General features: G+C 41.5%; 1 protein-coding gene across 4 annotated transcripts in view; it reads left to right on the top strand.

Annotated features, from left to right (window-relative positions):
* CSMD1 (CUB and Sushi multiple domains 1) overlaps positions 1 to 17768 on the top strand; it is a 991444-nt gene that overhangs the window by 664674 nt on the left and 309002 nt on the right. For 3 of the 4 annotated variants that reach the window (XM_079969603.1, XM_079969602.1, XM_079969604.1), the window contains one exon: positions 11373 to 11460. In XM_079969603.1, the coding sequence (XP_079825729.1) occupies positions 11373 to 11460 (88 nt within the window). Of the gene's footprint in view, positions 1 to 7145; positions 7248 to 11372; positions 11461 to 17768 lie in introns of those variants that run through there. The other variant, XM_079969605.1, reaches the window with a different exon arrangement.

Raw genomic sequence — 17768 nt, 5'->3', positions numbered from 1 at the left:
CAAACCCTCATCCCCTTTTCCTTTTTCATTGTAATTTAGAAATAAAATATCTACCTTGCTTGTGGTTGTCCCTGACTGTGCTTCTGATAAGTAAGGATCCAGCAAGTTTTCTAATGTATTAGGGGTAATGTAAGTGGAATGTCTAATACATATAACAGCTAACTGTTATGCAGGTTAATATTCATCAAATAGCCTGTATTTGATGAATATCTTAAGATACATAAGGGATAGTGACGACTTGGAACTGGGTGCAGAGAATGCAGCTGAATGAGACAAACTGAGGGAACCCTGAGGAAGTACCATCTACCTTGGACTTGCCAGTAAAATGCAAGTCTAGAGTGAGAGACTAGGGTGATGTCTGCTGTTTCCAGGATCTCTTCTTGTGCAGTTTTTGTGGTGAGCTGAGAGTTTGTTTGGACCCTGAGGTGAGAACCCGGAGAGGGAGGGGGGGAAATAAATTGAGGTTGGTTTATATATTTTAGTAGCTTTGTATTAATGTAATTTTTTTATGTTTAACTGCGTATTTTTGTAATATTTTAAGTACACCATTTAATATATATATTTAAATATATTAAGCATTATAGAAATTAAATAATTTTAAAAAATAATAATAATAAACCCCTAAAAATACATTTCTTCATCTTGCATTACCTACAACTCATACAACTGGCAACAGTTGCTTATTTTGTCCTTGATAGAGACATCTCTCTTGGCCTCTTTATTGTTTAATCTTTATCTTCATGATGCTCTTTCCCCTTTGAAGCTAGTAACTAAGTATCCTCCTCACCTAGCAGGCCACCCCGTCGCTTCCCTTTTCTATGCAGATGATGCCGTCATCTTATCCAGAACAGCTGCGGACCTAGCAAATGCAGTTAATGCATTTATCGCCTATTGTAAGGCGGAAGCTCTTAATATTAATTATAAAAAATCAAAAGTCCTCCACTTCACTCGTTCCCGTAAACTCAAGCTGGAGCCGCTTAAAATCACAGGTGGCTACTTAGAAAAGGTAAAAGCCTTTAAATATCTAGGCTTAATATTTACCTATAATCTCTCCTGGACCACCCATCTACAATCTGCCTCTCTTGCTGCAACCACGACCTCTAATGCCATTGTCCGATTTTATCATCAGAAGGGCGGCAAACACCTTCCAGCAGCAATTCAAATATTTAATGCCAAAGTTGTCCCTAAATTATTATATGGCTGCGAAGTATGGACTACAGCAATATCAGGTAACTTGGATCGCCCACTTCACATGTTTCTGAGATCTCTTTCCGGTGTCCCGAGATGTGTCTCAGGTGCAGCCCTACGACTTGAGTTCGCCCAGCCCTCAATTGTAAAACGAGCATGGAGTCGAGCCATTTCCTATAGCTCCAACCTACTAGCATCGGATGCTCGAATGAGAGGTGGTTTCTCCAATCTGATCTTAAGAGATATTCATAATTGTCCTTGGAAAACTACAATTAATCTCAAATTCCGCTCTCTTCTCAATTTGAACCGCAAAACTGTTTTTAACTTAGAGTATATTAGTCCGGCGGCCCTACCTCTAATCAAAAAGAAGCTACAGCAACTTGACTTCTCTAACACAGCTTCCCATGCAAGAGGGCCGTGTTCAGGCTTAGCCCTAGCTATTCCACCCCCTGAAGGGATCCCTCTATACTGCTTCACAATTCCTTCGGAGGCTAAGCGAAGGGCCTTTACCTGTGCCCGTCTCAACTGTTTTCCTACAGCAGTTCTGTCGGGTCGTTACTCCAGAGTTTCCATCGCAAATAGAACATGCACCTGCAATGACACGGCTCTGGAGACTATGGAACATGTAATGCTCTTCTGTCCCAACTGGACAGAAGAAAGATCTCGGTTTCTAACTCCTCTCGTGAACAAGCTTCATCTCCCAATCCAGCCTTGGATAGTGTCCCTTCTTCTGCAGGATTCTGACTGTTGGATTACCGAGATGACAGCTAATTTCCTGCTTAGTGTGATGAAGAGGAAAGCGGCACCAACTTCTTCTTTAATATCACAGATGTAATCGATACGCCGCACAATCGAATCTGTTTTTGTATTCTCAGTCACTCGATGTTTTAAATCCCCCGTTACTTTTGTTATCCCCATTTTTTTCAAAGTATTTGCCCAGGACGACATCCACTTTTATCTCCCCACCCCTATTCCATGTTGTTATTTCTATGTATATTATGCTATGGCCACATGGCTAATGCAATAAAATCGAATCGACTGATAGAGACATCAGTTGAGACTCCTTTTCACTTTCCTTTCTCCGTGGAATCCTTGTGAAGGCCTGACTTAAGTCTGCAGGTGGTTTGGAAAGTATATTCTTTGAAAGCGAGAATTAAATCTGATCAATTTGAAAGCTGTGAAATATCTAATCAAACAGAGTGGATTTTATGGAGGGTTTATCCCTTGGAAATATCCTTTCTAGTGTCATGCAGAACTGGAGCATGTAAGAGGTACTTTACTCCCTCCAGTCAAGCAAAATACAGTATCGTAGTAGAAAGTGCCCTTTAAGACCCAATAACTGCTTTCAGCACATTGTAAACCCTGGGAGTAAGAATACTTAAATTGGTGCTGATCTGAAGAATATGAATTCTTTGCCCTTTCAGAGAGGGTGGAGGTTCAAAATTGGCCCCAAAATTTTGGACTCGGGGCAAATTCCTTTAATGTGTGTGTACCAGTGGCTGGCCATTTGAAATGAGGTGTGCTGCTTCTTTCCTAGGGACATTGTTTGGTTCAGGGCATGGGGGGGAGGCAGCTGCCCTCACTGACCCTGTTGGTGCTGATAAATATCCTGAAACTTCCACATATGATTCAGTGATGACATTTCTGTGTAAGCTGTTGCAAATCTTACTCAGTGTGTGTGCAGTTGACTATGACATAACTGGGTGCAGTTGTATGCAAAACTTTTTATGGGAGCCAGCCGAAAGGGCAGTAGTGAATGTGGCAAGTGAAACAAGTGCTTTGGAGATAACAGTTACTTTTGGACAAACGTCTAGTGCAAATGTGACTTGAGGAGTATTCTGTTATTAAGATCTATTGACTGCAAGGAATAGAAAATGGAGAGAATACATCTGACAGAACGGAAAAGCAGTTTCATTCCTTCTGCTCCCACTCTTTAATGCAAAATAATGACCTATTCAGGTTGATGCCATGTTCTTAATTTGTCATTCATTTAACTGCATGTGGCTTCTAGATGCAAATTTCACAAACTGGTCTTGTGTCCTGGTGTAATATGACAACTTAGTTTTTCAACACTTGTCTTCCTCGATTTGTACTCAGCTGTGCAAAATTATTTTCTTTCATGTTGATAATTTATCAATACAATTCAGGATAATCCATGAGGTTAGTCACTAGTAAATGTGTTTAGAATTTCAGCTTTGATTGTTTTATTGTAGGGGTAAATGTAAGCCAAATCGATGTTGTGCATGGATCCTAAGTTTTATTGAGATTGCTTAGGGATTTTATCAATAGATCTGCACCCCTGTAAGTGTGCATGGTTGAGCAAAGATAAACATAGTTCTCACATTTTACAGGGAACACCATGGACATATAGAGCAGATAGGCTATATATCTGCGAATGGTGAAATGGCACTGATTGATGGGTGGGAATTTTGGGTGGGAGAAAGGAACTGAGATGGCAAAAGTCTTAGCTTGCAAGATTTCACCTTACCAATATTCTTTCATGTGTCCATACAATCACAGCAGCTTTTCACCTCAATGATTCACATTCAGTAGCGTCCTCAAATAAGAGCTGCAAGCGTTCATGGGTGAAATGAAGCTCTGTAGGAAGCAAGGGAGCATTCATGTGAGGCAACCTTGCTGTGAGTTCTGGTGGGCCTGTTCCCCGCCTGGCAAGCCTTTTCCACCTAGTCTGGGAAGGCAGGACCCTGGCTCACTCTTGCAACCGAAAGCTGAACAAGTGGCTGTTCAAAGTACAAAGGGTGGCCAAACAGATTCTGGGGCTGGGGTATGGTTTAGGGTTTTTTGTTGGTGGGGGCCTTCTGTTGCTGTTTTAATTGCCCTCTTTAAAATGTTTTAAATTGCTTTTGAACAGCTTTTAACTTACGTGTTTTTAAATTTGGGGTTTTTGTTGTTTTAAAAGTAAGTGACATAGTTTGTGCCTGGGAAGAGAGGAGCTGGGGGGAGCAGGGTTGACCCCAATTGTAGTGGTTCTGGGCTAGGGGATGTATGGGGCTGGGGCAGGCTAGATAAGGGACACACGGCACAGGCAGTTAGTGACTGTCATGTGTCAGCCCCTCCTCTGACCTGTAGAGTTCCAGTTGTCCTATATCAGCCAGCTGTCGGGTCTGCAGCTGCTGTTGCTGAATGCCGGGTTGGCTCTGAGTTCCGATTATGAAGGAGGAGGCTGGTCTGTATCACTGAGAGCTGGGTAGGTGAGCATGGTAGAGTTAGCCTCACCCAGCTGTGCCCACCAGTGTGTTCTGTAGAGCATCATGGAAGAGTGGAGGGTTGGGGACGGGGGAGTTGCTGTAGTCTATAGAAATTCCATCTCTTTCTCCAGGCTCTCTGTCCAGTTATGGGGCATGGGGATCTAGAGTGGTTTGTTGGTTTGGTTTTGCTGCGTTTTTGACATTGGCTGCTGTTAGGAAAATTCCTAGGGTTCCTTCCTTGAAGCAGACTTCCGAAAGCCTCTGAGGAAAGAGGAGCCAGGTACACAAGGTAGGCTCAACAAAGATTTATTAATCATTAAGACCATGTTGGATGTTCAGCCATGAGGCTATTGCCACAAGCATGGTCTGACCATGGTACATGCCCTTAGGTTCTTCCTCTATACTCTTCTATCAGGTAAATTCAGTTTCTACTTAGAAATTCCCATTATCACATTAAGGTGTTATCCTCAATCATTCCTTTTCAGCAGGTTTTGGCTTGCATACTCTGTTACCTTTCTCTCCCAAACTTGTCCTTGGCAATCCTTCTTGTTTGTGTTAACTCCTATTTATTTATTTATTTATTTATTTATTTATTTTTGCATACATACTTTTCAGGTTTATACATTTCACTGATTTTACAATCATTTTGACATTTCAAAACTTGACTTTCCCCTCTTTCTGCTGTTTGTTAAATTTATTTTAAATATCTTCTGCATATCCTAATTAATTTAATTTGCTCATTTGTTCATCTTCTTTAAATATATATGAAACTGCAGGTTATTACAATAATCCTGCTAGTGTTTACAGTTTATCTGTAAATATTCAATAAACCATGTCCATTCTTTTATAAAAGGTTTGTTAACTTGATTTCTTATTCTTCCGGTAAGTTTCATCATTTCTGCATATTCCATAAGTTTTTGTATCCATTCTTTCTTTGCTGGGACTACTACTTCTTTCTCATTTGTGCTGACTCCTTATCATTACATTCCAATATGTTTTCCTCCTCTTGTCTGGCCAGCTATTAATCTCATGTTAAAGAACATAGTTGCTGAGGGCAAGATTCTTGCTGCTTATGGATACTGTTTGGAACAAGCAATTCTAACTCTAAGCATAGACAGCAATTTTGATTTTAACTGTTTCTATAAAGACTCTCCTCCCTGCAAGAGAGGGGAGTGGTTGTGGGCGGGAGCCCGAGCTCCGCCCCTAGCAGGGGGCATTAGCCCCCTGCCATCACCTCACCTGGCTGGCGCCCACGCCCCTCAGCAGGCATCCAACCAGGTGCCTGAGGGGGGCGTGTTCAGCAGCCTTTTGCTGCGGCGGCAGCCTTCGCCCGGCCTCATTCTTCGTCCTCTCACGAAGTTTGCCCAGCATATAGACACAGGAAGTGAAAAACTTCGCCGGCTGCATTTCCTTTTTTCCATACAGTTGGTTGAGGCACAGGAACTCTGGCAGAAAAAAAATGGAGGTGGCAGACCTAATTTTATTCATCACAAGAGTTCACCCACATCATTAAAGCACTACATATCAGCCACAGTGTTGATTTACTTTTCTTTGTTACTTCTCCACCTTGTTTTCATGATATTCAATGAGACAGTTCATTTTATGCAGAGCTGGATTTAGTTTGTTATGGGATGTCATGCAGTTGTAGGGAATATAGCATTTCAAAAAGGAGTTTCTGGATGTGACTGTATGTCTCAGGAACACTCTGAGCAAGAGAGATTTAAAACTGGAGATGAAAAAATGTATTGTTTTCTTCTATAGATTTTTTTTTAATAGGTATGGTTATTGCCTTTGTATAACAGGCAGAAATGCTGTGCACCCAATCACAGCACCCAACCTCCACCCTAGTGGGTGAAGACAATTGTGATAGTGTAATGGAATAAACTTGACAAGACAATGATATGGGATTAAATATTGGCCACAACTTTATTGCTTACAGATGTAGGTAGATTTTGGCTTAGGCTTAAGTAGGGTCATGCCTAGGGTAAGGACTATGTCAAGACACAGGTCCACTCATGTGGCCCAATCCCAGCCGCTGCTGGAAGTCCTATGGCCCATCTGCCCCAGACCTGGCTTCTGGACAGAGGCTTCCACTTAGACCCCTCTAACCGGGTACCCTGTGATGGCATCTGCTAAAAGGTAGGATGATGCACCACTTTACCCCAAACCCTTTAATGGACTAACAGGCATCCCCAAACCTGGCCCTCCAGCTGTTTTGGGACTACAACTCCCATCATTCCTAGCTAACAGGACCAGGGGTGATGGGAATTGTAGTCCCAAAATAGCTGGGGGGCCGAGTTTGGGGGTGCCTGGACTAGGATTTCACCCAATGCCCTTTTCACCAAAAGTTGTGACACTTGCTGCGAGGAAGGCAAAATCTCCAAATGGGCCCAATTTGTCTGCAGGCAAATTCCTTCCCGGCTCCGAATACAGCAACCATTGTCAAACCATAGCAAGGTCAATATACATGATGCGAAAGGAAGCCAATGAAGGTTAAGACGCAAGTTATACAACAGCAGCATGAAGTGAAGGAGGGACGGAGGGTTGCTCTTTGGTCAACTGCACTGAGTGACCCAGGTGCACTCGGCTTTTATTCCTAGGCAGTGGACCAGAGTGAAGACTTTCTGACTCCCACCCATCACCCAGGCTCCACCCCCTGCCTGCCCATGATTGGGCAGTTCAAAATTTCAGGCTTGGTGGCTATCTCAACCACCCAAAGCTGCCAAATGGGAAAGGACCCAACCGCTGGTGGTGAAGAAAAGGCTTTCATCCCCGGGGGTCAGAGGGTGGTATGTGGTCAGTGGACTAAGACTACTTCCCTAAATGTTCCTGGTAAATTAGAGTATTAAAGTGTGTACCTTTTACTGCAACTCATTTGTATATATTCATTTTTCTATCATTATATTTTTACCCCAAAGTGACAAAAACTCTGTTCGAGAGCTGCTCCCTTGGTTCGTTTCCTGCTAAAACCATCGTTGCATGGGAATACTTTTTGTGCAGCCCTATGTCAGCTTCCACTTAAAGCTGATGAGTCATCAGTGGGAACGGCTGGAGCTAAGGAACAGGAAAGCGGTAGTTAGTCTGTCAGGCGAAGTAACTACACATGGATTGCTAGTGTTTGGTGCTTTACATTTAATGTGTCTCTGTGATGTAAAAGCAGCTCCACCCTATGCTGACAATTGGGTGAAGCCTGTGAATATTCTAAAAATATTCAAAAGAGCCATTGTGGTTTAGTGGTTAAGAGCGGTGGACTCGTAATCTGGTGAACCGGGTTCGCTTCCCTGCTTCTCCATATGCAGCTGCTGGGTGACCTTGGGCTAGTCACACTTCTCTGAAGTCTCTCAGCCCCACTCACCTCACAGGGTGTTTGTTGTGGAGGAGGAAGGGAAAGGAGATTGTTAGCCGCTTTGAAACTCCTTAAGGGGAGTGAAAGGATATTGAGTCCAAACTCCTCCTCTTCAAAAAAAAAGCTGGGTAACAAAAAACCAAACACCTTTGGAACTTGGCTTGAGAAAAGTAGTTTCGCGTCTGACTTTTACTGTACAGTATGTTTATGTCATGTGACAAAGACACATGAGAGCGGAAGCAGCAAAGCAGGCTGGGAAGTGCTGGGACTGCACAATCATTTGGGCCTACTAAAGTTATTCAGGCCTAACTGCTAACTGCTAGGTGTTGAGTCACTCTGACATGTGACTTAGCAGCCAGTTTCACTTTGTGCGCTCTGTAAGATGTCAGTCAGAGTCAGTCTGCCTCAGCTGTGAGCAGAGTCAGTATGTAAGCTCAGTCAAACTGTTTGGAACCATGTTGTTTATGAAGAAGTTTATTTTAATTCAGTAAAGCTTTTATTCTTTAAAACTCTGCATTATTAATTTACGCTGCACGTCACTTTAAGTTAAATGTTTATTTTTAATCCGTATGAAAATATTATTTTGGTGGTTTCTCAATTCTCATGTTGTCATAAGTATTTTGTATAAATACAGAGGGGGGGAAATACACACACACACACACACGATTTCTGATTCACTAGCTGGGAAAGATAGGAGAGAACAGTTTATATTCTGTGCCTTTTTGAATTAATAGCCTAGCCAAGGCAAAGATTTGTGGAGATTTGTATGCTGAAACGTACTGTAATGAATGCAATTTTCAGTATTATGGGGGAAGTAATACTTGCGGCCAGCAATTTGGCACTTAGAACACGAGCTTTCTATTTGCAGGTACGTAGATTATATTACAGTGACTAACAAAATTGAGATATTAAAGTCTTAAAGCAACACATTTTCAACTTCTGTCATCTTCCCCTTTTCACAAGTGTGCATGTATGTGTCTCTGTGGGTGCATATATATGTGTGTGTGTGTGTGTGTGTGAGAGAGAGAGAGAGAGAGAGAGAGAGAGAGAGATATGCCAAGCTTTTCATCTGTTGCCTGTGAATTGTGATGCCTTTGGAACAGACAGAATTAATTTCTTTTATCTCTTGATTGTACATAACCTGTTTGTCGTCATGCTTCCCCATCACCTCTGCCAACTTGACAAAAACAAACATACCTAATCATATTGCCTTATCACATTTTATATACCTAATCATATTGCCTTATCACATTTTTACATATTGCCTTATCACTGCTTTGAAACAAAAACCGTATTTTACACCTACTCTCCCATAAATTCTCAATTCAAATGCTGTCATTTATTATAACCCATGTGGACATTTCTAATTCATTTTGCACAACGAAATCATTCTAAGTTGGTACATCTGGGTTCTTAAATCCCTGCCTGATCACCAAGTGTCTTCATGGAGATCAATAAGGTTTTCAGATCCACCATGATTTGTTGATCTTATTTGCAGGGCAGTGTCAAAATAGTGTTGGGCACATTTAAATCCCATTTGTTTTAAGCAAGAATAGTAATAATTTGATGGAGAATTGTGTTTGTCCTTTTGAGTATTATATGTACAATTTTTCAATTTTGAATTGTGTGAGTTTTGGTTTTTTAAGTATAATATGAACACAAGTCAAAATATCCAGGGCCATGTATCAAAAAATGAGTAGAATGAGAGGTTCCAAGATTGGCTGAAATTCCTACCAAAATGTCCCCTATGTCCATTGGACTCTTTCTCATCCCATGTTTCGGAAGATCTGAAGTCATCTAAAGTGAGTTCTAATGCTAGTTGGATAGTTGCCTTCCCGAGGGTTTTAAAATATTTTTATTGTATTGTTACTACACATATTTCTTTGTTTCATTCTTCTCTGCTTTAAACATTAATTGATTTTTCTAAAAACAACAACTGTAATCTTGTTTAAGTATCTTGGCATGAATAGGCAGGATGAAAATTGAGTGACAAGATAAATGGATAGTGAGTCATACCTAGTTTTGCCTCTCCGCTGATGGAATTATCTTTGACCCAACAGAGGCTTGGAAGGGGAGGAAAGTTAATTTTCACAAATCCTCCCCTCCCTTCCGCATCTCACCAGGGCACATGCCATGCTATTCCAAGAGCTTCTCCAACTCTCTGGAGCAGATTTGGGGGGCATAGGGGAATCATTTCCTTTCCCCCCCTCAATGGAAGCCTTTGCTGGATTAAAGAGCCTTCTGTAAATGGAGAGATACAATTGTATATAATCCAATATATATTGATCTGATTGAAACCAAGGCAGCTGTCAGCACAGGGATGGCTAGCCAGAGATCACAATTATTTGCACTGGTGAATTTATCAGCAAAACAATGTCAGTTGAAATGCAGTGCCAGAATGGAATCACAGCACTGATGAAGCAGTAAAGTCATCCCTGTTCTAAGTACTTATATATATATTTGGCAGCACATGAAGTTTTCGGACTGATCAAGCAGATGCCAAAAGTCAGGTTCCCATTATTACTTGCCAATTATTCTCAAAAGGAGTGGGTTTTTGTTACTCTGTCTGTGATCCAACTCACATTACCACTGGGGACATGGTGACTACTTAATTCAATGTTTACACTGGCTCCCTGCTGTTAGTGAAAAATGTGTGGAAGACCTGAGTCTATACTATGAGAAATGAGTCTAAAAAAAATGCTCCAATGCATTTTAAACATCTTTGTAAGAGGTTAAAAAAGAAACGAAAGAGAGGGAATTTGAAAGAAGGATGATACAGTAAGTCCATAACTTAGGCACATTTAAGATGTGCACATTTGCTTTGCAAATATAAAAATAAAAGGGGATGGAAAGGGAGGTGTCCATGAAAAAAGACTTTGGCAAAACCTCCTAAATTATTTGTACAGAAACAAAGATGGCTTTCTTAAACTATGCAGTTTAAGCTTGAACCATCCAGTTTAGGCCTCTTTACTGGTAATCCTTCATCCCAAGGTGAGGGGGTGTGACTTAACTAAACCTAGCAGGACAGTTTCCTCTGTGGTCTTTACCCATTCATGCATTAGAATTAAGCATGTTGGTTTTATGAAGCTGGTTTATCCCACATAAAGTTTCTCTCATATATTATCTAGTTGTAATCCCCATGAAAGTTATTAATATCCCCTATATAGCAGGTGGCAAAATGGACTGTGAGTGATAAACATCTAAAGCAAGATTTGTTTCCTTTGTAATTCCTATGCATTATTTTTTAAAAGGAACAAATAAGTATTTTTTTTTTCTTGCAAAGCAGACAAGTCACAAATTGTATTATCTACCAGCTACCTCTCCCTATTAACCAGGCTAGAATTAATAGAACTTTTAAAAGTGTGCGGGACAAATTTATGTCGGAATGTGCACCAAAACAACAAGCCTCCATAAAAATTGCATGTAGGAGCGGTTATGAAATCGAGCAACTCTATTGCATTTTTTTATCTTATATGGATTTTTTAAAAACCTTGTTCTCCTTATCCACTCAGGCATTTTAACATTACGACTTTACCTCCCTGGTCATATTTAAAGTATATTGCAAAGACAGTTGCATATTAATCTTCCCAAACTTAACTGTTAATTCTTTTTTTTTCTGTCTGCTACAGTGAGTCAAGGTGGGGACGCAGTTGCATCAGACACATGTCCTGATCCAGGTGTTCCTGAAAATGGGAAAAGAACAGGCTTGGATTTCCGGTAAGAGTTTTATACGTTTGACTTTAAAAAAGAGGAAAACTTAATGTGAGAAGAGTGTGCTCAACTTGAAGTTAGAATTCCTCATAAAAAGTGCTTGTTCCTGTAGCTTAGTCACAGTAAAATTTGGATGCAGTAACTTGGGGGTTAGGCACCTCCCCACATGGACTTGCCCCTGGTGGATCTCAAAGTGAACAGGCAATTGCATGTGAGCAAGATCTCCAGTGTGCCATGTTAACATGGGAGATTCTGCGCACAGGCAGCTTCCTTGACTTCTCTGTATTGATGCCAGGCTGCAAATATGCTGCAGTCATTTAGAATGTCTCCATACACATGTTTGCTATGCATTTCTCTTAGCCCAAGGGTACTTACATTATGTGGGACGCGGGTGGCGCTGTGGGTAAAACCTCAGTGCCTAGGACTTGCCGATCGCATGGTCGGCGGTTCGAATCCCCGCGGTGGGGTGATCTCCCATCGTTCAGTCCCAGCTCCTGCCCACCTAGCAGTTCGAAAGCACCCCTAAGTGCAAGTAGATAAATAGGTACCACTTTATAGCGGGAAGGTAAACGGCGTTTCCGTGCGCTGCGCTGGTGCTGGCTCGCCAGAGCAGCTTCGTCACGCTGGCCACGTGACCCGGAAGTGTCTTCAGACAGCGCTGGCTCCCGGCCTCTTAAGCGAGATGAGCACGCAACCCCAGAGTCGGTCATGACTGGCCCGTACGGGCAGGGGTACCTTTACCTTTACCTTTACTTACATTATAATGGTTCTGGTAGCCTACAGATTAGACTATTGCGATTGGCTCTGTGTGGCACTTTGCTTGAAGGCAGTTCAGAGGTTGCAACTTGTGCAGAATTCAGCAGCCCAGAGATTGGCTGGGACATTTACCCTGAAACAGCTTCAAGGGTTGCCTGTCTGCTTCCCAGACCTTACTATCAAGGGTGGATAACAGTTTGGCTGTCTAACCATCTTACAAAAATAGTAGCATGTCCAAAACTGCAACTCTTGGGGCACTGAAGGAATGACAGCTCCTATAACTTTTTCCTAGGGTCAATAATTACAGTGGTGCCCCGCAAGACGAACGCCTTGCAAGACGGAAAACCCGCTAGACGAAAGGGTTTTCCGTTTTGGAGGCGCTTCGCAAAATGAATTTCCCTATGGGCTTGCTTCGCAAGACGGAAATGTCTTGCGAGTTCCTGCGGGGTTTTTCCCCTTCCCCCCCTTTTCCTAAGCCCTGAGCCGCTTATCAGCTGATCCGCTGATCAACCACTTATCAGCTGATCTGCTAAAAACCGCTAATAGCGCTGATCCGCTAAGCTGTCAATGGGCTTGCTTCGCAAGACGAAAAAACCGCTATACGAAGAGCCTCACAGAATGGATTAATTTCGTCTTGCGAGGCACCACTGTACATCATAACAATACCTGGATGAATTAAGCTGCATCTGTTGGTGAATAGCGTGTACACAGTTCCAGACTGGAATAGTGTCCCGTTAATTATGTCATATTCAGAGCCATAAGTCAAAGGGTTGGAGGGGGTTGGGAGCATTTGCTTTGCGATGGTTTTATGACTAGATAATAAACGAGTATTATTCTAGAATCCTATATTGCATGCTTTGAACAATATTTTGCATGCCATGATACCCCCTATTAAAATAAAGTGCCTACATTGCTGAACTACATAGGGTGGTGGTGATTCATATAATATCAGATATGCTGCTTTGAAGTATGACATACCTAGAAAAGCTGTGCATCTACCAAGGCACTTGCTGCAATTGCCGACTCTGCTATGGGAACATGCATAAAACCCAACAGCCTTAGTAATGGATGTGGAGCAATGTAATAATAATGGCACTGCCGAGCAGGAGAGAAATATTGAATTAGGAACTGGGTCTCAAAATGGTTCTACCTGGGGATTTAAACCAGGGATTGGGAAACTGTGGTCCTCCAAATGTTGCCAGATTCCACCTCCCATCAGCTCCAGACAGCATAGCCAATGGTCAGGGATGATGGAAGTTGAAGTACGAACAGCAGGATCCCCATTCCTGGTTTAAAACATCCCTTTTCCTACATTTAATTTCATTCTGGAAGTCATGGTGGGGGGGAATAATCTATTTTATCAAGTCAAAAGTTCTTTCTCTCCCTCTCTTTCTTTTGGAAAACCAGTACAGTGGTACCTCGGGTTAAGAACTTAATTTATTCCGGAAGTCTGTTCTTAACCTGAAATTGTTCTTAACCTGACGTACCACTTTAGCTAATGAGGCCTCCCCCCGCTCCCGCACAATTTCTGTTCTTATCCTAAAGCAAAGTTCTTAACTTGAGGTGATATTTCTGGGTTAGCAGAGTCTGTAACCTGAAGCGACTGTAACCCGAGGTACCACTGTAATGGTGTATGTAAAATTTGTTCTACCTATGTATATTTCTGTAAATTTGGGGAAACTCTTTAAATTTCCTACCTGCATCATGCCAATTTATTTTGTTGCAATCACAATGCCTCAAAGGCAGATTTGACGAGTTGCAACTTTCTTTATTCATCCTGCTAAGCAGGAAAATAGAACAGTCTTTTTAATCAAACAGTTTTCTTCAAAAAGCTAGAAATCACTCCTTCAGCAGGAGGGGAGAAGAGGTAATTTGGATAAGACGAAATAATTTCATAAGCTGGAAAAAAGGACAATTTCACCAACAGAGATGTAACCAACTTCTGTAGTGTCTTCCACTTTTCCTATGTATGTGGAGTGTTGGCATATAGGGCAAAGGGAAATTATAAAACCCATATCCTCTTCCCAGGTGCTAAAGATATGTGTTGGAGCAAACCAGTGTGAGAGCAAATGAGAACAGATCACAAATCAATGGCAGAGCACATGGTTTGCATGCAGGAGGTCACAAGTTCAGTTCCTGGCACCCTCAGATCATATCAGATGATGATAAAGACTTCTCCCTGAGACGCTCTGAGCTGCTGACAAGTTAACAAAAGCAGCACTTAGCCAGCTATCGAAAGCATCTTCATATGTTCCATAGAATTGCTAGTGTGCCCTGGAACATAAATAATGAAGGGTTTATATGAGACCTAATTAGCCACCCCACAGAGAAAGCTGCTCCCTGCAGCTGCATCAAGTTCCAGCATCACCTCCTTTAAATCAGGTTCTACTGAACCACTCTGCCTCATTCCTCCATCCGCTCTTATTCTATAATTCGGTCATTTGCAAGGCTGAAATACTACCTAGCTTTGGAGAAGGTTGCCCATTGCATCTCAGCATGGATCCCTGGAAGTAGCCATATGTGGAACAATGTCTTACAAAGAAACACAGGGGATGGTCTTTCATGAGATTGTGATTCTTACCACAGGCAATACTGGAGGGCTGGTTGAAGTGAGTGGAACAAGTCAGTATGACTCGGGGTGCTTCCAGGTGGCCTGATTACTCACACAAAATTGGGCTTCTTTCTTACAGTTATCCTGTTGCTTTTCAAGCTACAAAAAGCCCAGTACAAAAATCCAAGGAAAACCGCAGCAGAAAGTGCAGAATAACACCTGTGGAGTGGCAATGTCATATAACCTACACATATACATATCAGGATTAATGCTCAATAAGCGCTTACATTGGAAAATGTATATATAAATACAATAGCCATATAATATATTCAAACACACACGTAGCCCCGTTAACAGTGACAGAAAACTTTGGCAGCACGCTACCAATAAACATTCAACACACTGTGACTGGTTTTTTTTTGGGTTTTTTGAGCTGCTTTGGAACTGCTATTGTTACACTATGAAAAATAAAATTTACAAAAAAACCCTAACAATAAACAAGACACTACTCTGGTCCACTAATCATCAGAAAAAAACCTCAAACACTGATCCCTCTGTATTTCAGAAGTCAGACACATTAAAAAAAGGGGGGGGGGAGTGCTCTGCACCCAGCCCTGGATCAAGGTCAGTTGCTGCAAATAAGTGAGGGAGTGGTTCTTTTCAAGGGGTGATCCTCTCTCTGCATGAAGAGCAGCACAGCAGCATTTAATGCAAAGCAGGGAGAGATGGCAAAGGTTTACCTGCTCTGCAGTTGTTCCGACTGCTTCTCCCTCCAGTCACTTCTGGGTTTTGTAGGTTTGTTCATCATGAAATTTCATAATATTTGTTGCTGTTACTAGGTTAAGTACGTATTTCAGTATCCCGCAGTATAAAAACTTCTGATTGTTATTGAAATCACCTGCTTGATAAATAATGACTCATGCATTAGTTGTTGATTTTCTTCCTTTGTAACTTACTGCTACTGCTTGCTTGTGTTGGGTTATTGTTTCTCCTATATTTTGTATTGCTCTGCAGTCTTATACTGGTTATGTGTTTTGGTGTTGTTTTTTACATTCCTTGCTAAAATTGGTTGGCTGGAAGTTTGAGTCCGACACAAACTGCTGGACCATAGGGTCTTCACCCTTGTTTTATAAACTTAACTGGGAGTCTGACCCATTTAACTTCATGGGACTTTGGAAAAGACATGTATATGATTGCATTCCTACTCTAAGCCAGATGTTCATATTGCCCATATCATTTTCATAACTTCCCTGACACCTTCATATGGGATTATCTGATCATTCTTTACTCCTAGTCCTATTTTACAAGGAGGACAGGAACAAGAAAGTGTAATGCTGTGCTTCATGGTTTAAGTAAAAATATTGCTCTGGTACTCCTGATCATTACAGTAGCCTGGAATTATTATTATTTTTTTAAAAAATACTCAGGCAGTCCAGTTCTCTTCATGCTTGCTAAGGAGTAAGCTGCATTGAACACACATTTCCAATACATGCATTATAATGCATTCAACTATAGAGGCAGAAAAATATCTCTTGGCTCTCATTATGCTTGAAACAAAATAGATTTGTTCATGCATCCAAGTTTGAAAGCATCGCCAGAGTTGTCAGAATCTTATATCAGTTGAGAAGAATGGCTGTCTCATTACATTACACTGTGTTTACATCACATAATGGCAACATCTGGCTATGGGATGGACTGGTCTACTGCTTTTGCAATTAGCTAAAGATATTTAAATGATCAATTTGATTTTGTTTCTTGAAGCAAAAATTTCCAGCTCATGTCACTTATTCGTCTGATAGAATCTTGAGGATTCTGGTGAATAAATTTCAAGTAACTGCTAGAAACTGTTCAGCTACAACGAGCAGAAGGGGAAAGTGCATCGAATCAAGATGTAGCCTTTGGACTCCTTTTGTCAAATATACTGAAACGAATTGGTCCATAACACTAAGACATGTTTTCAATCAAAGCATCCAAAAGATACATTTGTAGCCTTAAACTACTAGACATTATTAGAAGCTATGTTTGCTTTTATCTTGTGCCTGCCCATAAAACCTAAAGATGAATGGGCAGGCACAAAAACTTACTAGGGGTGGGTGAGCGGAACATTAGTTATGCCCCCCAACTTAACTGAAGTGATCCTCGTCTAGCACCCCCCCACTGGAACATAGACACCTCTTGGTGGATGCATGATGGAGAGCAAATCCCCTCGCCCCATCATGGCACCATATTCTGCCTCCAAGGTGGGGAATGCTTTATTTGAGGACCAGGATGGGGTGGGGGAAGAGTAACTGCTTCCAACAGCGGCTTCATCTAGGTTGCTGCTTTCCCCATGCCTTGTTAGATAACTGAGGACCCTTGCAGAGCATTGAAAGGTTAGTGCCTCCTTCTGCCTTGCATCATAGAACACATGGGCATTTCCTACTAGGGATGATGGGAAATGTTCATCTCCCAAAATGGAAATAGTTCACCATCAACCCCAATCTCTGGACCTTTGAAAGGGGAATGATTTTCATTAATGCCATGACTCAAACTAACCTGTTTGGAAGAATCACCTTCCTGTGAGCATTTTTATTTATTTTCCAAGCACATAATGCCACTTCTCAGTGAGGTAGAAATATATACAAAACTAAGGAAGGCTCTAAATGTTGCTCCTGCACAGTTTATTAATGGGAGTCACATAGAAGCATCCTATCTGAGTCTGTTCCTTGGCACTCCATCTAGCTGAACATCATTTGCAGTCCTTGCTGTTAAGATACAACCAAAAGGGAAATGGTTGTCTTTTTAGCTTCCTTTGCACCTGAAAAAAATATCCACGCTAGTCTTTCACGGACTATGTTAACAAAAGCATTCATATTTAAAAACAACAACAACAAATGCTGCAGTAATTTGTTTTGAAAGCATGGCAGGCTCTAGTTTCCACCATTCTCAAGAATGAGGTACTGTACTATTTTTTGTTTTACACTTTTTTTGTTTTTTTTAAAAATGAAATATTTTCTGGAGTGCATGA

The sequence above is a fragment of the Podarcis cretensis genome, assembly GCF_951804945.1.
Source record: "Podarcis cretensis genome assembly, chromosome: 3".
In the NCBI taxonomy this organism is placed as follows: Eukaryota; Metazoa; Chordata; class Lepidosauria; order Squamata; family Lacertidae; genus Podarcis; species Podarcis cretensis.
This window is presented reverse-complemented; position numbering and strand designations above follow the sequence as displayed.